The 23,441-nt window shown below is 34.7% G+C and overlaps 1 protein-coding gene across 3 annotated transcripts in view; it reads left to right on the top strand.

Annotated features, from left to right (window-relative positions):
* Positions 1 to 23,441, top strand: part of FNDC3A (fibronectin type III domain containing 3A) — a 221,288-nt gene that overhangs the window by 6,145 nt on the left and 191,702 nt on the right. For 2 of the 3 annotated variants that reach the window (XM_053563737.1, XM_053563738.1), the window contains exon 2: positions 22,157 to 22,294. In XM_053563737.1, coding sequence (XP_053419712.1) covers positions 22,196 to 22,294 — 99 coding nt within the window. In that variant the 5' untranslated portion in view covers positions 22,157 to 22,195. Of the gene's footprint in view, positions 1 to 19,418; positions 19,551 to 22,156; positions 22,295 to 23,441 lie in introns of all 3 variants that reach the window. The other variant, XM_053563739.1, reaches the window with a different exon arrangement.

Consider the following 23,441-nt stretch of genomic DNA (forward strand, 5'->3'; position numbering starts at 1 on the left):
CTTCAATGTCTACTTTCCTAGTGAGGGGTTACTTTAGTTGATTATGTATATTCAGTGGTTTTCTTCAGTAAATGTATAGTCACATAATTTAGGAGGCAAAAAAAAACTTTCAGCTTCTCTAGGAATTCTTAACAGATGTATAGTTTAGTACATTTTAAAGCACAGTTTACCAGGCATCCTCAAACTTTTTAAACAGGGGGCCAGTTCACTGCCTCAGACCGTTGGAGGGCCGGACTATAGTTTAAAAAAAAAAAAAAAAACTATGAACAAATTCCTATGCACACTGCACATATCTTATTTTGAAGTCAAAACACAGAACGGAACAAATACAATCATACCGCCTATTGTGGCCCACAGGCCGTAGTTTGAGGACCCCTGGTTTAGACTGTGCTGTAAAAAGTAGTTATATGCTTTGTTTTACAGAAGTAGATATATGCAACCACTTGTTGAGATCTAGCTTGGAGGCATGGTCATTTTGTTTACTTTAAAATTAATTTTCTTAAGATTTGCTTAAATAAAAGGAAAAGTGAAAATAGTTTTTAATTTATGATTTCATTATGTTTAAATTTTCTAGATTTTTGGTTTTCTTAAGACAGCCATTCTCATTATGGCTTTGTTTTTACGGCTTGATTTTTTTTTTTTAATGTACTATTTTCATTTGCAATATATACTTTTAGAAAACATTTTACTAGAATAGTTTATGAAGTACATTTTTGTTTCTTTAGTAACTATTAGAACCAGCTATTTCTGATACTTCAAATCATTATTCCTTAAATAGTATACCAACAGTTTGATCTTTTTATCACTTGAACCTTATTAAAACTGGCTTCATGTGTGTGGTATTAGAGTAGCATTTAAGTAAAATGTAGGGAAAACTGTCCCTCTAACCGTCTTTTAGGCTGTTCTCAGGCTAATATCCCAATTCTAGAAATTAAAATCACACGACAATTACTACTGCATCAGTTAGAATCTCCTCTGTCTTTGAGGGTTCACACTCTGTTGATATCCTCTCACTACTTCTCATTTCCTATTGCTGTCCAACTTTGTGGTGTGGTGTAAAAGAACACGTGTTTTATGTTAGAGGAAGGTAATTTGTTGGCTCCTTCCTATACTGTCTGTATATAAACATAAGCATGCCGCCTTACCTGTAAGAGCCGTGGTTTCTTCATTTTACAGTAGAATAATGGCAGTAGCTCTCCCTTAGAATAGGCTGTTACAAGGGTTAACAGAGCACATTGAACATGGCAAGTAAAATGCTTACCATAAGATATTTATATCTAGTACCTTGAAAGACATGTCTGGTCATTTTTATTCAGGTATCCTCTTCATATTCTTAGCGTTCATTTATTTGTTACCATTTGCTAAAAAGTTAAAATGTCTTAGATACTTAGAATGTTACAAAAATGAATGTCATACTCCCTTCCCTCTAGGAATTCACAGACTAGAATGAGAGATAATTACTTGTAAATAAACATTTTAAAATAAAAGTAAATTAAAAAGCTCTTCTCTTGCCTCTTCTCAGTTTCATGAATCTTTCTTTTAGTACGTAACTGCCATATGTTTTCATAATACTCACAGATTATCTGGATTATTTCTACATATCCTGTTGCAGCATATTTATTTTTTTGCTTACCTATTTTAGCTGTTGGACTGTGAGCTTCTTCCTAAGTTTGAGTAGTATTACTGGGATCTGCAATTTTTTTGATATAGGAGCAGATAGTAAATATTTTAGACATTTGGGGCCATGTAGGCTCTGTTGCAACTACTTGAACTATGCTGTTGGAGCAAAAAACAGCCACAGATAAATTATAAACAATGGCAGTGACTGCATTCCAATTAAACTTTATTTATGAATATAGGCTGCACCAGATTTGGCCCTCAGGGCTCAGTTTGCCGTCGCTGCAGTGCTGCATTCTCTGTGCCTGGCAAATACAAGACACTCAGTAAATAATGTAGTTAACACGATTAAACATTTTTTTAGGTTCTGAGTGTGATTCCAGACAACTTTACGTGTATCAGTTTACTTAATCCTTAAAACAATACTCTGAGATAGATAATATTATCAGCATTTTTTAAATGATGAAATAACATGTCTAAGATCTTACAGGATCTGGAATTTGAACCCATGCATTCTGACTCCAGAGCTTGGGCTTTTAATTGTTAAATCGTACTAGTTCTGCAAAATAATGATGGTTCAGTATTAGGAAACATATTAATGTAATTCACTATACTAGTAGATTGAAAGGTAAAACTATATAATTATCTCTTTGATGCTAAAAATTCCCCCATTTTCTAAACTCCTGTTGTCATTCCTAATAACTTAATTGATAAAAACCTATAAGGTCTGTACCAGAAACCTATATCACATGTCAGTGAAATATTAGAAGGGGGTTCATTAAAATGTAGGACATAAAAAAAAAAACATAGAACATAACATTAGTTCCAAAGTCTTAGCCCAGTGTTTTCCAAGCTTTTTTTATCTCATGGCACACTTGAATCTGTAGTTAAACTTTTGCGGCACACTTAAATTATGTTGATCAAATAAAAAAGAATAGTAAAAGAAAAAATATACTTGCGTATGCTTTAAACTTCTTTTGAAAATAGTTTAATGAATGACCTTTAAAATTTTTCACAGCACACCTAAGGTCTTCTCACAGCATACTGGAAACATTGGTTGAAAATCACTATATTAGCCAGCACATTAAGAAACAAAAATAATAACCTCTAAATACTAGGAGAGAAGTATGTCACTGTTATTATTTATTGTTGATGTGATTGCTTGCTTAGAAAATATAGGATAGTTAATTGAAATGATTTGAATTAAAAAAATTATGTCAGGCTAAGCACAGTGCCTCTGTAATCCCACCACTTTGGGAAGCTGAGCCAAGAGGATCGCCTGAGTTCAGAAATTTGAGGTACAGTGAGCTATAATGGTGCCACTGCACTGTTGTCCAGGCAACAGAATAATACCCTGACTGAAAAGAAAAAAAAAATTATTTCAGTAAACCAAAGACTATAAAGATAAACTTAGAAAAGTCATTAGCTTTCTCATACACTTGCAGTAAGCACTATGAAATACAGTAATTAAAATCTAGAAGCCTAAATTATAAAATTGTTTAGAAAATTTTTAAATGTGGAATAGCTACATGAAGAAAACCACAGATGAGAATGAATGGATTAGCACTGTATTTCTGAATGTGTCAACTTCATGCTATAAAAATGGCAATCTTCATCAAATTAGTCTATAAAGTCAATGACGTTCTAATGAGAAAGTCAATAGGGTTTTAAAAATGTAATTTGATAAACTGATTGTTCAGATATTGGGAAAGGGACATGCAAAGGCCAAGTAAATTTCGAAATGAAATATAGCAAAGGGGAACATAACCATCAAAAATCAAAACATACTGTAAAATTGCAAATTATTAAAATAATAAGAATTTGTATTAGAAATAGGCATGTTGATCAAAGGAACAGAAAAAAGAATTGAGGAGAAGATCCATTGGTAAAGAAGAATTATGTGATAAACTAGTAAGTCATGGAAAAACTAGTCTAAATGGTGTGGGACAATTGTCTTATCCACACTTTCAAAACTATATTCCAGGTGGACTACATTATCTATTTCAAAAAGTTTAAAAGTAAGTTTTAAAAGTAAATTTAAAATTTTTGGGCGGTGAAGAAGGTCTTTTATGTGAGACATCAAACTTAGATGCTATTGAAAAAGGCAAGCAGCAGACTAGAGTCAGATATTTGGCATGTGATAAAATTAATATTTAGAGTATATGGTATGTCTACAAATACAAATGGTAGAAAACGGGAAAGAATGCAGAGCTGAGAAGTTTAAATTAAAACAGCAATGAGACATGATTTATAAGAAATCTTTGCTAGTAAAAATGGAAAACCTTAAGAGTGTAAAACTGGAAAGTAGGCACTTACATATTATTGAACAGAGTATAAATAGCTTCATCTTCTTAGAAGAAAAGTTTAGCAATATCTATCAATTTAAAATGTGCATACTTCTGAACCAGAAGTTCTATTACTATATATCTGAAATAGAGAAATATTATTCTTGTAGGTTCATAGAAAATATTACATGATTGTCCCTCCAAAGGAGGAAATATGTGAAGAAGAACTGAATAGTCATCATTGGGATAATTAGATTATGGCCTGCCCTTACCCCAGAATATCAGGCACCATGTAAAAGCATGAAGTAACATTAGATGTCCTTCTTTAGGAACTTCTGTAGTCTTTTTACATGAAAGAGCAGCACATGGTACATTTATAAGACACCCCACCCACTGAGCTACAGCCACTGCCCTCTTGATTTTCTTATGATAAAATTGTCTATTTAGAGGGAATTAATGATGGAAACATGTAAACATAAAATACACAAAAAGAATACATGTGATTTCATTTATGTAGCAGCTACTCCCAGACAACCTAATACACAGGTAAGTGCAGAGAAAAAGACTAAAAAGCTACACATCACAGTTGCTAGCTGTAGAAATGTAAGTTATTTGGGGTCAGGCAAGAATTTAAAATAATGCTTGTATATTTTTAAGTTTTTAAGCAAGTACAACTTTTGTGATGTCACAAATGTAATAAAACATAAGAGGGTTTGTTATGATTGGTTCTTAGTAGGACCACACCTTCTAAGGTTGGACGGCTGTGATTTATATCTGTTTTCCCTGTGTAATTTTTTTTTTTTTTTTGCAGTTTCTGGCTGGGGCTGGGTTTGAACCCGCAGCATATGGGGCTGGCGTCCTACTCCTTTGAGCCACAGGCGCTGCTTCTTTCACTTTCAGAAGCTCCCCATTGGTTTCTAAAGTTACTGTTGGTGTTTTTAGAAATAGCAATTCAATATAGTATTAAGCTGTATTAAAGTAAAGAAGTGAGAGTTCTACTGGAGATTCAAAACCTTGCAACCATAACTGCTAACCAAGACAATTTTAGTGCACTTTATTTTCTGAGTTTCTGTTAGAAGAACATTTTTCTTTTTTAAGTATAAAATTATAATTTGAATATAGTTGTTTTCCAAGTCCCTTGTGTCTCGGTATTTTTATTCCTCCCTCCTTTAATATTAGAACCTAATATTTTAAGAAAAATGGTCATAGAGTTCAGGAGAAAAGTTAACAACTTGAGAGGAAGACAAAGTAAAGAGAAGGAAGATTTAAAAAAAATAAGATTGGGGAAGATGAGTATATTTAAAGGCAATAATTTTTAACCCAGGTGTAGTTACAGACTTATAAACAAAGAATCTAGTCATCTCAGAAAGCAATGGATTTAAAATAGTGGGTTTTATAGATAAATCTATCTTCTTGTGGAAAATAAATGTTTCTTAATTTTCGTTTTTTCTTTCTTTTTTTTTTTATTTTGAGACAGGAGTCTCAAGTTGTTGCCCTTGGTAGAGTGCTGTGGCATCACAGTTCACAGCAACCTCCAACTTTTGGGCTTAAGCGATTCTCTTGCCTCAGCCTCCCAAGTAGCTGGGACAACAGATGCCCGCTACAATGCTCGGCTATTTTTGTTGTTGTTGTTATTGTTGTTGTTGCAGTTGTCATTGGTGTTTTAGATGGCCCGGGCAGGGTTGGAACCCACCAGCCTCAGTATACGTGGTCTGCACCCCACCCACTGAGCTACAGGCACTGCCCTCTTGATTTTCGTATGATAAAATTGTCTATTTAGGGGGAATTAATGATAGAAACATGTAAATATAGTAACGTTATAGCAATACAATAGCTTTTGCACTGGAGTTCAAACCCTTCTGTTTTGAACTTAGATACCACACTGCTACTGTGAACAGAAAACATGTATGTAGGTGCTGCTGGTTTAGTCTTCAGTAAGTCACTCTGATGGATATAGCCAACAATTTAAAATTCTGAAAGAGCAAAGTTAATGATCTATAATGTAAAAACTAGTACTTCTAAAAGGGGCAATAAAATATTTAGAGATGAAAGTAGAATTATCTCAGGTATAAAAATACCTTTTGGCTCTAAATGTAGCCTATGTCCTTTGAAGACACCAAACACCTAGAGCTCTTTGTGGGATTTAAGAAGATGTTACTTTTTTAAAAAAATTAGTCTTTTGTGCACACTATGCATCCTTTCATGGATTGGGGTTGATTTCTTGAAAGCCATTCATTCCCTTTCTTGTTTTCCATAGTTTCCTAACTGGATGTATCTTTGTGATATCTTTTGATCAAGATTTCCTTTGAAGTCTGTTTTAAAAAGATTTTCATGTTAGTGTTAAAGTGTGATTTCTTAACAGGGAAATGGCAGCTATATCTTTTAAATGCCTAATTAAATTAAGTTGTATTCAGTTTATCTGACTAAGGAGGGTAATGATAGTGATTCTTAATCCCCCTCCTTTTACGTAGGGAGCATTGAAGAGTGAGGACCACTTATCCTACCCCTGTTACCCCTTCTGCCTGTCTGTGGAGTTGGAGAAGAATAAGATAAATAAGTTATAATAAATTTGTTGCTAACAATACATATTGTTTCCCTTATAAGAGTATGAATATGTATACTCACTAGTTATTTAAATAACATCAATTTGTAAATAACACATCACTGACAAAAAGTCACCATACAAGCCAAATTGGAACTTTTATAAATATACCTACTTTAGTAATAAAAAGCAAAGGAAAGCCAAAAATATTGTTAGTACAAATATGTATTATTGTACACTATAGGAATGAACAACCTTCTCCAGAAAGTAAATTGAATATGAGAATAATAAAGCTAAAATGTAATATTTATAATTATAAGGCTTATAATACTTTATATCTCAAAGCTATCAGAGTTGAAAACCATGACCAACTAAAGACAGCACAAAACTGAGGACCGTTTGAAGAGAGCAGTGATGTTACATCTGCAGATAACAATGTATTCTTACAAATTACTGGAATCCTATCTGTGTTGCATGGTAGCCAAATGTCTTAGCAAGATCCTGAATCAGAGGCCTCAGTACACTCCAGAAATGTATTAAATTTTAGTTTACGGATGGCACATTCACATAAGAACTCACTCTGGGAGTTGCTGGTAAGTAATCGTTAGTCTTAACACAGAAATAAAGCTAAGAAATTATGTGTCATTTACTCAGTATAAATAACTTCAGTTTTTCTTTTCGTTTAGGAAACATCAAGAGCATACTGGCTACTAGTGGTGAACCCTTAGCATACTTTTAAAGAAATTCTACTTCTAAAGCAAAACCATTTGAGTCCTACTCCTTATAACGTTATCTATCTTTTAATGACCATTTGGTACATTAAAAGTTAAGACTAGGGCGGTTCCTGTGGCTCAGAGGAGTAGAGTGCCAGCCCCATATGCCGGACGTGGCATGTTCAAGCCCAGCCCTGGCCAAAAACTGAAAAAAAAAAAAAAAAAAAAAAGTTATGAGTAGTAAATTCAGGTCTCTAGTCAAGATGGAGTGAAAGGGATTGATTTACTTTTCTGCCTAAAGTTAAGTAAAAAATAATAATAAGACAAATTATATGAAACAGTAGTGCTCAAGGCAACAATAGGGGAAACAAGACGGGCCTTATGACTGGCCCACCTTACTGGGGAAAGCTTCCAGGGCAGAAAAGAGGAGGAGGGAACCCAGCTAAGTTCCAGTGGAGCTCCTGATTTGAGGAGATAGAAGTGGCAGTCCAGGAAATGCTATGCAATTAGAGAGAAAGACAGAGACAGACCAAGCACTGCACAGAAGAAGGACCTCAGAGATCTGCAAACAGTTTCCCCTTAAGTATTCACACAAGCTCTGCTGCCTCAGTAACGGGGAAGGTTGTCTGTAGACTGAATGTAACTCTTTGCCTACCTAACACATCTTAAAAGCATTTCCCAGAAGGATCAAACTGTTTCTGAGTCACTTAGCCACATCTCAGGACAAAATTCAAGATTATAGGAATACAGAAATATCTAGGAGCCAACAAAATGATATTTATAATGTCTGACATTCAATTAAAATTACTAAGTCTGCAAAGAAGAAGAAAAATACCATAATGAGGAGAAAAACCAGTCACTTCAAACCAGCCTTCAAAAGACACACAATTTGACTTAATTGTTAAAATGGTTGTGACTGTTGGACAACCCACAGAAAAGACTGAAGATGTTCAATAGAGGCATTTTCTAGATTAATATTACAGTGTCTGAGATAAAGACACATTAGATGGACTGAATGGCATGTTTGAAGAAAAGCTTAGTGGACATGAAGATACAGTGACAGAAACTATATAAAATGAAACAAAGATTTTTTTTAAAAAGATGAATTAGAAAAGTATTTGAAGAAATAAGCTATAAACTAAGAAGCACAATAACCATAAGGAGGAATAAAACAGCACTAAAGAACATAAAGTATTTAAGTGATAAAAAAGGAAAATAAAAGCAGCCAAAGGAAAACAGAACAAAGATAAGGGTGCCATCAGATCTCCCATCGTAAACAGTGTAAGCTACAAGACAGTTGAGCATTATCTTTAAAACATATTTCTAAAAACCGTCAACCTAGGATTTTTTGCACAGCATAACTATCTTTAAAAAACAGAGAAAATGAAGATTTCAATTATACAAAAGCTGAAAGAATTAATGGTAAGTGAAGTTCTTTGCACAGAAGGAAAATTAAACCACATGGAAGCGTTGACCTACACAAGGAATTCAGAGTGCCAGAGATGATAACATTGGCAAATATATATGATACGTATTATTCAAATATCTTTAAAAGACAATTGACAGTTTAACATAAAAATGATGACAATGCTTGTAAAAGTTAAATGTACAATATTAGCAAAAAGCCCAAAAGAGGAGAAATTGCAAATTTATTGTTGTAAGGTTCTAATGCTTACACTTGAAGTAACGTATTACTTGAATGTAGACCTTGATGAGTAAAAGATGTACTTTATAAACCCTAAAGCAAACACTAAATTAGCAAAACAAAATTGTAGCCTATCAACAAGGCAGATGAGATAGTATAGTAAAAAATAATACAAAACAAAGTAGATAAAGAAGAAAAAGGGAACAACACATGGAATAAACAGCAAGATGGTAGACATAAACCAAATCGTTATCAACAAGCACGTATAAATTACATATCAACACCACATTACGTTATCAACACCACAATTAAAAGGCAGGGATCGTTGGATTAGATTTTTTAAAAAAAATCAATACCCAAGTGTATTACATCTACAAGAAATCCACTTTAAATATAAAGACACAAAAGTATGAAAAATGATATACCAACTATATTTAAAAGAATGCTGGGATTGTTATATTAGATCAGAAGTTAAGTGACTGAGCAAAGAATATTACCAGGGATAAGAAGGGTTATTTCATAATAATGAAGAAATAAGTTTATTAAGAGGATATATAATCCTGTGTTTTTACACATCTAATAATAGAGCTTCCAAAGACATGCTATAACTGCAAAGAGAAATACAGATGCTCCTTGACTTACGTTATGTCCCAATAAACCCGTAAGTTTCAGAAGCCAAAAGTGCTTTCAATACCTCTAACCTGCTGTGCATCATAACTTAGCCAAACCTACTTTAAATGGGCTTAGAACACTTAACATTATCCTACAGGGTGGCAGAATCATCTAACATAGTGGTTTTCAACCTTCCTAATGCTGCGAGCCTTTAATACAGTTCCTGTGAGTCACAACCCACATATTGAGAACCACTGATCTAACACAAAGCCTAATTTATAATAAAGTGTTGACTATCTCTTGTAATTTATTGAATACTATACTGAAAATGAAAAACAGAATGATTGTATCAGTACTCAATACAATTGACAATGGTTTCTACTAGGTTGATAATTATTTTCATATTTGATGATAATATCATCATTGAGGTCAAAACATTTTAAATTGAACCATCATAAGTCAAAGTCTGTATACAATTTTAGCAGAGATATTCTATTCCTCTGTCAGTAATTGGTAGAACAAGGTAATAGACTATAAAGCCTGAAACTGTAAAATTTCTTCAAGAAAACATAAGAGAAAATCTTTACCTTTGATTAGGTAACGATTTCTTAGGTCCAACACCAAAATCACCATCCATAAAATAGCAACCTGATAAATTGAACATCATTATTTAAAACTTCCATTCTTCAAAGACATTGGTAAGAGAATGTAAAAATAAGCCACAGACTGGGAGAGAAATCTTTGTAAATCACTTAGCTAATAAAAGACTTTATTTCCAGAATATAAAAAAGCACCATCAAAACTCAGTAAGAAAACCTGGTAACAAAATGAACAAAATAATTGAATAAATAGCCAAAAAGATACGTGGATGACAAATAAGTACATACATCTTTAGTCATTATGGAAATGCCGGTGATGGGTAGGTTCATTATCTGTTTATGGTAATAGTTACACAGATGTATTAAAGTGTCAAAATTTACCTAATTGTATGCTTTAAATGTGTAATTTGATGCATGTCACTTATACCTCAATAAAATTATTTTAAAAATTAGAAGTAGTTGACACATTGTACGTGCTTAATGCATGTTTCCTTAACACATTTAACTCAATACTCTGCCGCTTTCCAAGACCATTTCAGAGTTTCTTTTTTCTTAACCTGTAGGAAATAGCAATTTCAATCTGAGATTTCACATCCTCATTAAATTAAAATGCATACTTTACAAATAGTTTCTTTCCCTCCAGGCGACTATTTTTACCTGTTTCTAGATGAAGGACTAGAATGCATTCAACTCTGGAATGGGGGCTTCAAGAATGAGGTATAACTTACATTGTTAAGGATTATCAGTGAACAGGTAGAAATTAGTCTTAGGTTTGTATGGTTCTGGAACTAGCAGCAGTAGTCTAACCTGGGAACTTCTTAGAAATGTGAATTACTGTGCTATACCACACACCTATTGAATCAGAAACCTGGGTGTGTGGCTTGGCAGTCTGTGTTTTAATACGCCCTGTAGGTGATTCTGATGCATGTCAATGTTTGAAGAGCATGGGTCTTAGAACAACAAAGGAACTTTGGATACTTCAATACTGGTAGTAGTAGAATTAATTTCAAAAAAAACTCATGATAGCACACTAGGATTTGTGCATTTCATATGTAAATTTTAGTTTTTTTGTAAAAAACTAAAAATATTGTTGAAAACCAAGAAATGAAACTTAACATTTTACAACCACCTAATCTTTGATAAACCAAACAAGAACATACCTTGGGGGAAAGACTCCCTATTCAATAAATGGTGTTGGGAGAACTGGATGTCTACATGTAAAAGACTGAAACTGGACCCACACCTTTCCCCACTCACAAAAATTGATTCAAGATGGACAAAGGACTTAAACTTAAGGCAAGAAACAATAAAAATCCTCCAAGAAAGCATAGGAAAAACACTGGAAGATATTGGCCTGGGGAAAGACTTCATGAAGAAGACTGCCATGGCAATTGCAACAACAACAAAAATAAACAAATGGGACTTCATTAAACTGAAAAGCTTCTGTACAGCTAAGGAGACAATAACCAAAGCAAAGAGACAACCTACACAATGGGAAAGGATATTTGCATATTTTCAATCAGACAAAAGCTTGATAACTAGTATCTATAGAGAACTCAAATTAATCCACATGAAAAAAGCCAACAATCCCTTATATCAATGGGCAAGAGACATGAATAGAACTTTTTCTAAAGACGACAGACGAATGGCTAACAAACACATGAAAAAATGTTCATCATCTCGGGCGGCACCTGTAGCTCAAGGAGTAGGGCGCCAGTCCCATATGCCGGAGGTGGTGGGTTCAAACCCAGCCCCGGCCAAAAAAAAAAAAATGTTCATCATCTCTATATATTAGAGAAATGCAAATCAAAACAACCCTGAGATATCATCTAACCCCAGTGAGAATGGCCCACATCACAAAATCTCAAAACTGCAGATGCTGGCGTGGATGTGGAGAGAAGGGAACACTTTTACACTGCTGGTGGGACTGCAAACTAGTACAACCTTTCTGGAAGGAAGTATGGAGAAACCTCAAAGCACTCAAACTAGACCTCCCATTTGATCCTGCAATCCCATTACTGGGCATCTACCCAGAAGGAAAGAAATCCTTTTATCATAAGGACACTTGTACTAGACTGTTTATTGCAGCTCAATTTACAATCGCCAAAATGTGGAAACAGCCTAAATGCCCACCAACCCAGGAATGGATTAACAAGCTGTGGTATATGTATACCATGGAATACTATTCAGCCATTAAAAAAAATGGAGACTTTACATCCTTCGTATTAACCTGGATGAACGTGGAAGACATTATTCTTAGTAAAGCATCACAAGAATGGAGAAGCATGAATCCTATGTACTCAATTTTGATATGAGGACAATTAATGACAATTATGGTTATGGGGAGGAAACAAAGAGGGAAGGAGGGAGGTGGGTGGGGCCATGGTGTGTGTCACACTTTATGGGGGCAAGACATGATTGCAAGAGGGACTTTACCTAACAATTGCAATCAGTGTAACCTGGCTTATTGTACCCTCAATGAATCCCCAACAATAAAAAAAAAAAAAAGAAAAACTAAAAATATTGAATGCTAGTTACACATGCAGACGTGTTTAAGGGTAGAGTATACTGGTATCTGCAACTTTGAAGTGCATTCAAAAAAAGATGGCTAGAGGAATACATGTGATAAGAAAAATTTCAATTTTAGAACCTAGATGGCAAGTGTATGTGTGTTTACTGTTCAGTTATTTCAGCTTTCCTATAGGTTTGAAAATTTTCATAATAAAATATACAAAATCCTTACATGACTTCTTCTAATTTATTTTTCTTTTCTTTTTTTTTTTGAGACAGAGTCTTACTCTGTTGCCCTGAGTAAAGTGCCTTGGTGTCACAGCTCACAGCAACCTCAAACTCCTGGGCTCAAGCAATCCTCTTGCCTCAGCCTCCCAAATAACTGAGACTGCAACCCCACCACCACCGCCGCCACAACCAGCTATTTTTAGCAGAGACGGGGGTCTCAGTCTTGCTCAGGCTGGCGTCAGAATTCCTGAGCTCAAGCAGTCTCCCTGCCTCACCGTCCTAGAGTGCTAGCATTACAGATGTGAGCCACCACGCCCAGCTTCTTTCTAAATCATTTTACAAAGAAATGAAGTATGTTCAGAAAGTCCTCTTAGACAAAATGATAGTGGTAATGAAATTTTAGTATCTTTTTTTTTTTTTTTTTGAGACAGCCTCAAACCATTGCCCTGGGTAGAGTGCTGGGACATCACAGCTCATAGCAACCTCCGGCACCTGAGCTTAAGCTATTCTCCTGCCTTTGCCTCCCAAGTAGGTAGGATTATAGGCACCTGCCATAATGCCCAGCTATTTTTTGGTTGCAGCTGTCGTTGTTTGGCAGGCCCAGGCTGTATGTGAACCCACCAGCTCAGGTGTAGTGGCTGGCACCTTAGCTGCTTGAGCCAAGGGCACCAAGCCGAAATTTTAGTATCTTAACAGCAATTATGAATACAGATGTAGAAGATTATGTTTCACTATATTGATACTACTGTTAATCTTATAAATTGGCTATTTTAGATTTTTCTAGTCAAAATTGAATCTTAAAATGTGATCTTGCTAATGTTCTCTAATTTATCTCTATTCATGAAATCTGAAAATGAAAAGATTTGTCATATAGGATTAGCTTACTGTCACTTTTAAGAACTGACACAAGTTTTTAAAACATTATCTAAGTTGTGACAATCAAATGGATAGTTCTTAGATTAAAAGAGGTTTGAAAAAACATGGCAAACAGTAGTGTATCTGATTCAAACAAATTTTAATCAAAATAACTCAAATCTTGAACACTGATTACATAGTTGATGATTTAACCCTTAAAAGAATTATTGATTTTATGTATGGTAATGGTTTTGTGGTTACGTTTTTAAAAGTCCTTATCTTTCAGAGATACATATTGAAAAATTTGCAAATGCTGGGCGGCGCCTATGGCTCAAAGGAGTAGGGCGCTGGCCCCATATGCCGGAGGTGGTGGGTTCAAACCCAGTCCTGGCCAAAAACTGCAAAAAAACCAAACAAACAAACAAACAAAAAATTTGCAAATGCAGTTATGGAATGTCCTGGATGTATTTCAAAACACTGCAACACAGAAATAGGAGCTAGTATAGATGAAACTAGACTGGTCAGGAGTTAAAATTATTTAAATGGATAATTAGTACATTAAATTCATTATATGAATGATATATGCTTATTTTGGTGTATATTTGATATTTTCTACCAAAAAAAAGATTTTAAGAAAGATACAGGTTCACTTTAACTTTTACAGCATACTCTGAGAATGTTACCTATTACAATGTTTCTCTGGAATGTTACCTATTACAATAATTACCTATTACAATGTTTCTCTGGAATGTTACCTATTATAATGTTTCTCTGAAAAAATATTTTTCAGGTATGTCTTCTAATGAAATGTTAGAAGGCAGCCTATTTCTTAGTTGAGGACTGACTACTTTTTAAAGCATAACGCTCTGAGTTGAAGTCTTTTCTTGTACCAAATCTTCTACCAGTATTTCTTTTGTATTTCCAATGTCCCAAGAAATGAAAAAGCACTGGGGAGAGAGAAAAGCAAAGACTAGGATTAATTATACATCTTTTGGATGACAAAGACTTGTCTTATTTTTTATTCTATTTGATGTCAGTCATTTAAAATGATTGATAGCACTCTCTTTACCATCCTTCTTTTCCCCCCTATTCCTTTCTCTATGAATATAAATTTCTTTTATAAATATAGAAGAAAAAAGCAAAATTGCCTATTATATATATCTTCTTGGAAATTCAGATCGAGATGTGGAAGTTTAAGGTGAACTGAAATAACCTACATATATTCTCCTGTATACGTTAGTCATCTCTAGTTTACTTATAACAACTAAAACAATACAACGTAAATGCTATGAAAAGAGTTGTTATACTGTATTATTTATGGAATAATGACCAAAGAAAAGGTTTGTACATGTACATGCATTTAATTATTTTTAAGAGCCATTTTTCTGGAGTGCAGTTAGCATCAAAGTATAATTCAAAGAATTAGTCTTAGAGAAAATATAAAATAATCTAATATCCTGTTCTTACTGTTGTAAGATCTGAGAAATAACTTATTTTAGGTTTCTGATAGGATAGTATGATTTTGCAAAGTGATTCCTGTGACTTTTATCTCAGAAAGTTTCCACTACAGGTGATTAAAAATGCCTTTTTGTTACTATAGTCAGGTTTAGAAGATAAAACATCCAAAAGTTAAAGATGAAACAGAGCTTGAAATAGAAAAATATATATTAGGATATCAGTTCATGAGATGAATTAGTACTTTGGATGAAGTCCAAGTTCAAGCAAAATATATTGAAATTTTCACTTAGGTGGTTGATAAGCCAAACATGTCTGGTTACCTATGGCTCTTCAACACTTGATTGGCTTAAATCAAAATTTTAGTGGTATAACCAGTAGCCACATTTGCAAAAAAAATACTTGGGAAATAAAGAAAAGAAACAATTTAACAAAATTCTACCATCTCGATATAATTGCTGTTGTAATTTTAATATTTTTAACTCCTATGTTGTTCACATGTGTATTTTTAAATTCTCCTAAATTTTAGAGTTAAATGCATACTAAAACTCTTTGGGGTAAAGTCAGCCCTCCATTTCTGGGGGTTCTGTATCTCTGGAGTCAATCAACCACAGCTCACAAATACTTGAACAAAAGGAAATGGGTGATTGCGTCTACACCAAACATGTACAAACCTTTTCTTTGGTCATTATTCCATAAATAATACAGTATAACAACTCTTTGCATAGCATTTACGTTGTATTGTTTTAGTTGTTATAAGTAAACTAGAGATGACTAACGTATACAGGAGAATATATGTAGGTTATGTACAAATACTACAACATTTTACAGAAGGGATTTGAGCTTCCGTGGATTTTTGTATCTTCATGGGGGGTTCTTGGATCCAATCCCTGGGGAAACCCAGGGGCACTGGATGTAGATGGCCCTGTGGTTTCAGGGCTAAAATTAAAGTCCTTTAATTTTTAGCTTCAGTGAATTACACACATCAAAAGACCAGAAAGATTTCTGGATCTAAATGTACATGTTTTTCCTATGGGTTCCTCCATTATGTGACGGCTATTATCTAGGGAGGAGTAATCCTGCTTTGCATTTTCCCACACGATTTTTGGACAAGAAGAGCTAAAATTTCAACCCCCCAGGCCAAACTTATTCTCATGAACTGTCTACCCTAGATTCTGGGTCTAAGCTATTCTCATCGTAACAGTATTCTTAGTATAGAACAGATTTAGGGAGAACAGATGGGTATGAATGACAAGGTTAAGGCAGAAAAACTGTGGAGGAGTGATGAATAAGAAAACTAGAACAGATTCAAGAATTATGTCAGTGGTCGAATGGGAAAACAGTACTGTTTCTATACCCAGTAGTGTTATGTTATGGACTGAATGTTCATATCCCTTCAAACTTTGTATGTTGAGCCCTAATCCCCAATTTGATGGTATTTGGAGGTGGGGTGGGGGGCTTTGGAAAATATTTTGGACAGACGTCACAAGGGTAGGACTGCACAATGGAATTAGTGTCCTTACAGAAAGACTCTTCCCCAAGAACCCACCAGGCTGGCATCCTCATCTTGGACTACTTTGACCTCCAGAACTGTTGGAAATGATTTCTGTAGTTTAAGCTGCCCATTCTATGATATTTTGTTATAGTAGCCCAAACTGAGTAAGACAGTAATTGGTACCAAGAAATGGAGGATTATAGTAACAAATACCTAAAAATGGAAGTGGCTTTGGAACTTGGTTGTGGATAGGAGTTGAAAAAGTATTGATTTGCAGTTTAGAAAAAGTCAAGATTGCTGTAAAAGGGATGCTGAAGGCAATTCTGGTAAGGGCTCACAAAGAAAAGAAGAAAGTTGGAGAGAAAGCCTCCGTCTTCTTAGAGGACACGAAAGTAATGGGAACAAAAGTTCCAATTAGATACGTGGACTGTAAAGGGTATTGTGATGAGGTCTCAGATGAAATAAGGAGCATGTTATTGGACAGTGTAGAAAAGGTGATCCTTGTTATAAAATGCCAAAGAACTTGGCTGAATTATTGTATTAATGTTCTAGTGAAACTGAGTATGTAGCTAAGGAGATTTCTAAGCAAAGTGTTACATGGGAGTAGCTTGGTTTCTCTTCACTGCTTATACATGTTGGGCATCCCTAATCTGAAAGTTCAAAATTTAAAATTTTCCAAAATTTGAAACTTTTGAATGCCTACATGACAGCACGAGTGGAAAATTCAGCTTCTTACTCATCAGACTGGCATTTACTGTCCATGTTTCTACCAGCATTCTGTTCATGATTATTTATGTATCCTCCAAGAAGATGAAGTCCTTCTCTCCAACTTCCTTGGAATTAAAAGTCAAAACTTTGATGCACAACATTATTTAAAATATTATATAAAATTAACCTTCAGGCTATATGTATAAAGTGTATATGAAATATAAATAAATTTTTTGCTTATAATTCAGTTCCATCCCTGAGATATTTCTCTGTGTATATGCAAATATTCTGACATCCAAAACACTTTCTGATCCTAAGCATTTCACATAAGGTATACTCATCCTGTAGTAAAATGTGAGAAAAGAAAAATGAATTGAAGAAATAATTATTAAACAGAAAGGAATCAGAAGTTAAATATTTGGAAAATTCTCAGCCTGTTTATATTGCAAAAATGAGAAGGGATGTTTAGAAAAGGATGTTTGATAAAGAGATAGTGTGAGTGTGAACCAGGGACCTAATCAGCCATCTCAGTATAAAACAGGAATAGACATAGAATTATGCTAGCAGAAGTACTGCCAGCTGGGATTAAAGGAAATAGAGAACATGGGATGAAATGATGAAAGGCTGTGCGTATGCCTTATTCTTTAAGAAAAGAGCAGAAGATTCCAAAACCAATTCAGAGTTCAGGGCTGCTACTCCCATCACAGGCCTGAACTGACCAGGCCCAGGGAGCAAAGCTGCCGCCTTTGGTTTTCAAAGGTAGGACTGCCCCTCAACAGGGAGCTAAGTGGACAGGGCTTTACCAAGCAGAAGGGATGGTCTACCCCATTGAGCCATGGTGGTGATACTGCTATTCCTGTGTGTCTGGAAGGTGGGACTGCTGCCCTAGTTGGTCTGGAAAGCAGAGCACTAAATCAAAGATGATTATTCTACATCAGTGGTTCTCAACCTTCCTAATGCGCGACCCTTTAATATAGTTCCTGTGGGTCATGACCCACAGGTTGAGAACCGCTGTTCTACATGCTTAAAATCTAATTGTATTTGTCTTGCTAGGTTTTAGACTTGCTGGGAACTTGTCATCCCTTTCTTAACTTCTCATGTCTGCCTTTTGGAATGGAAATGTTAATCCTCTGTCTGTCCCACCATTGTATTTTGTAAGCACGTAACTTATCAGGTTCGCAGCTGGAAAGGAATTTTGCCTCAGGATAAGTCTTACCTTAAATTTTACCCATATTTAGATGATATTTAGCTGAGCCTTTGTACTTCAGTAGAGTTGATGCTGGAATGAGTTACTACTTTGAGGGGCATTGGGATGGAACGAATTTTGGGAAGCCTGGGGCAGAATGTTATGAACTAGATGTTTGTGTCTCTCCAAGATTCATACACTGAAGTTCTAACCCCCAATGTGATGGTAATAAGAGGTGGGGACTTTAGGAGATTAGTTATGGGAAATAAGTAGGCTTAGATGAGGTCATGAGGGTGAACACGCCATGATTAATATTCATATAAGAGATACCAGAGCATCCTCTCTCTCTGAAAGAGGGTCCTCACCAAGAACCAGATCTGCCACCACCTAAATCTTGTACTTCCGAGCCTCCAGAACTATGACAAATATCTTTTGTTTAAGTCAACCAGTGAGTATTTCTTTTTCGTTTGTATTGTTTTTATTTTTGTATAGGAACCCAAGCTAACACAGTTTATAAATGTTTTCTCCTGCTTGATAGGTTGGATAGTATGGACATCATTACAATACGTTGTCTCTCAATACATAAACATGGGATGTCTTCACATGTATTTGTGTCTTTAATTTCTTTCAGCAGTGTTTTATACTTTAAAGCGTAAAAGTTTTCACCTTGATTAGATTTATTTCTAAGTATTTTATTCTTTTTGATGCTATTGTAAATGGAGTTGTTTTCTTAATTTCATTTTCAGATCATTCATTGTTGGTATATAGAAACCCAACTGAACTTTTGTGTGTTGATTTTGTATCCTGGAACTTTGCTGAATTTGGTTATTAGCTCTAACAGTTTTTTTGTGTTGAATCTTTAGAGTCTTCTATATATAAGATTATATCATCTGTGAACAGAAATGACTTTATTTCTTCATCATATAGATGATTTTTATTTCTTTTTTTATCCAATTGCGCTGGCTAGAACTTGCTGAATACCCGTGGCAAAGCTTGGTATACTTGCCTTGTTCCTGATCTTGGAGTAAAAGCTTTCAGTCTTTGACTGTTGAATGTGACCTTCCTGTGGGTTTTCATCTATGGCCTTTATTATGTTGAGGTATATTTCTTCTATTTCTAGCGTTTTTATAGCAATATGTTGTCTCCAGAGAGTTTATTTTGAAAGGATGTTGAATTTGTCAAATGTTTTTCTGTATCAGTTGAAATGATCATGTGGTAATTTTAATTTTTTAAAATAATTATACTATGTAAGCTGGGCATGGTGGCTCACATCTGTAGGCCCAGCACTTTGGGAGGAAGCTGAGGTGGGAGGATAACTTGAGCCCAGGATTTTTGAGACCAGCTGAGGTCTGAGTGATCTATTGAGACCTCATCTCTACAAAAAAATTAAATAAAAAATTAGTTGATAAACTGAAACCAAGAGGCTATTTATGGTCACAAGATAAGATGAGAATGTAGAAAGTGATTAAAAGAAGAAGCTAGAGGTATTCTTTGCACAAGAAATGAAAGGAATTTCTAGGGTTTCTAAGTGCAATATTTGAATTGCAGGTCAGAAGTTTCTAATTTGCAAGCTTAAATAAAACCATCCACTTTGCATGTAGTGTGGTGAATATGGCCATAAAAGAAACCAATTCTTGTAGTTTTTAAAAGAATAAAAGTAAAGATAACACTTTAAGTGAAATGGTAGTATTAAGACATAGCGTGTCTTCATACCCAGTCTTCTAAATTAATTTGAAATTTCAGAAGAAATCTGTGCTATTATTTGTAAAGCTTTCGATCCATCTCTTAAAATCAAACTGGTATGTCCTCAGTGTTACATTCTAAAATTTAAGTAATGGTGGTCTACCTTTTAGCTAACCATGTTATATAGGACATTATAAATCGAATATAATGGTAAAACTTAAGTGGTTCAAAAATTAAGAAAATTGAATTACTTACAAATCTCTTCTTGTTAATCCTAAATTAGTTTCCTAGAAATTTCTCCTTACACTGACTTAAGTGACAAGCAAGAGTGAGAAATAATACATTGACTCTTTTCCTGTCTTATGATTCTTAGTATATTCCATACAGTAGTATTATTTGACACAATTTAGAGTACTCAGTGATTTTTATCTGACTTTAAGTACTTTATCAATACAGATTATGCTAGAAGCTAGATTTCCCTTTATATATAAAAACATGTTTAAATGACATGCATTTTCATGAGACAGTTAAATAATATAAAATATTTTGTTTTATGATCTTAAGTATGAAATCTTGAATTAGATACCTGTGTTGATTATTTTGAAAAATCTGGTAGCAATTTTCGTATTATCTAAATGAAAAATTATTTTTGAGTCAAATCAATTTGTGAGTTTCTGCAGTTTCAAAATTTAGATGAGTTTCTTATAAAAGTTAGACATCTTGGGCGGCGCCTGTGGCTCAGTCGGTAGGGCGCCGGCCCCATGTACCAAGGGTGGCAGGTTCAAACCCGACCCTGGCCAAACTGCATCCACAAAATAGCCGGACGTTGTGGCGGGCGCCTGTTGTCCCAGCTACTCGGGAGGCTGAGGCAAGAGAATCGCTTAAGCCCAGGAGTTGGAGGTTGCTGTGAGCTGTGCGAGGCCACGGCACTCTACTGAGGGCCATAAAGTGAGACTCTGTCTCTACAAAAAAAAAAAAAAAAAAAAAGTTAGACATCTTGATACTACTGAATTGTAGAATACTGTAATAATACAAAAATGTCTGTTTTACTTTTCAATATAGATACAATAAAATTTGTGATGGTACCAATTTGTTCATCTTGAAATGTAATTTACTAATACTGGTTGACATATATATTTCCCACATCAAGCCTTCTGTATGTATGGGACTTCTATATGTTTATCACTGAAACAATTGATATCTCTTAGAAAAGAGTAATAAAACCAGGACTATAAGAACTTAAAACTTGAAGGGTCTTATCCTAATTCTGAGCAAATTTTTGCACCACCGTGCTCTGGGTATTGTAGTTCCTAGACACAGATAGGGTGATGAGGAGGATTTCTGTTCATGGAAAAAAAAATAAGTGATGGCTCGGTGCCCGTAGCACAGTGGTTACAGTGCCAGCCAAATGGCACCAAGGCTGGCAGATTCAAACCTGGCCCAGGCCAGCTAAACAATAATGACAACTGCAACAACAACAAAAAATAGCCAGGCATTGTGGCAGGTGCCTGTAGTCCCAGCTACTTGGGAGGCTGAGGCAAGAGAATCGCTTAAGCCCAGAAGTTTGAGCTTTCTGTGAGCTGTGACACCACGGCACTCTACCAAGGGTGACATAGTGAGACTCTGTCTCAAAAGAAAAGAAAAAGAAAAATCAGGAATAAAATTGCTTTGCTGCGTCTTTATCTTTCCCAGCGCCTCTCCTAGTATTTAGATTAAGTAGCAGTAGTTAAATAAATATTATATAGAGATGGAAGAGATAGAGAGAGGCAGGCAGACATGGAATGAAAATAAACGCTGCTGATAGATTAGGTTTAATATATCTTAATTTAGTGACTACTTAGACAATTTCCTTAAATGGTCTGTTGACTGAAAAAAAATAGTCAGAAGAATATTATAGGATTTCCATGGACAGGAATATCTCTTTCAGTTAAAAGAATGTATTCAAGACAAATCTTGAATGTTTTATATTTTAATACATTTTAGGGATGTACAAACAAATGGCTATATATTTTTGTTTTTCAGAGTTGGAACATTATCCAGTATATTAATGTCTTATTGATAATGGCAGAACATCCACCGCTATTGGATACAACTCAGATTTTAAGCAGTGATATTTCTCTTCTGTCTGCCCCTATTGTAAGTGCAGATGGAACACAACAGGTAAGGAAGACGAAATCTTTATTTCTTATGTCAATACACATATATTTGTTTCAGAAGAACACAAAATTTAAAACAATTAAATTTCACAGTAGTAGCTTCCTGTTAATTCATGTTTTAAACTCCAGTTCAAAATGTCGTTTTGGTTTTATAAGAGGATAAAATAATGACACTGTTTTTGAAGTTGCTTCTAAAATTTCTTGCTAATTCTGGTCAAATTTCTTGTGTGTGTATTTAGTTACCACTAAAGTTGTTTTTGTTTTCCTTTAGAGAAATAACATACTAGTCCTTGAGTGCTTTTTTAAACTAAGTTTAACCTTGTACCTTAAAGATTAGTATAAATCATTATGAAATTGATTATGCGGTTAAATGACTGCTTACATTATGTAATAATAAAATCTTATTTTCTTTTTCTTCCCACTCTCCTCTCCATACCAGACTCTCCCTTTCAAAAGCAAATGCACAATTCTTGAAAAGCTAATGTTTTTCCACAACCCCAGGCTTTAAAAATGTTGTTGTGTGGTTGCTCTGACTCATCATTCCCCCAGAAACCCTAAAAGGGATGTGGATAACAGGCTTTGATAAGTACCTCTTATGTGCAAGGCAATGTGCTTAATTCTCAAGATTGTAGACTCCAGGTATTTTTTGTATAGTAAGTGAGGAAACAGAGACTAAAGGACACAATAAATGATAATGAAGAAAGGAACAGTTTGAGGGCTCAACATGGAACAGACACTGTTCTAAGAATTTTATGATCTCATTTAATTTTCCCAAAAATCCTATGAGGTACATACCCCTCTCCATATTTTGCAGTGAAAGAAAATGAGTTTCAGAGAGGCTAGCTAACGTGTTCAAGATCTTAAAAAACGTGTGCTCCTGACATTGCTCATGCTGCCCCCTTGGGAAACTAATTAAAAGTGAAAAAAAAGTCATATTTTGCTACTTTACAAACTTAATATCTATAGTGGATAATTACAAATTGGTTACAAGATAGGGGGCTACTAGTATTGAAAAATCAGTAGCAACTGGCATGGGTTCTAAATTTTTCTGTTTTGTATAAACGTGACATAAAAAGTGTTATGTCCTGGTTTTAATTTTTATATGTGCTCAGGTAGCTTTTAGCAGCAACTTCATTTTACTAACTTGTTTT

This window comes from Nycticebus coucang, chromosome 15 (genome assembly GCF_027406575.1).
Source record: "Nycticebus coucang isolate mNycCou1 chromosome 15, mNycCou1.pri, whole genome shotgun sequence".
Taxonomy (NCBI): Eukaryota; Metazoa; Chordata; class Mammalia; order Primates; family Lorisidae; genus Nycticebus; species Nycticebus coucang.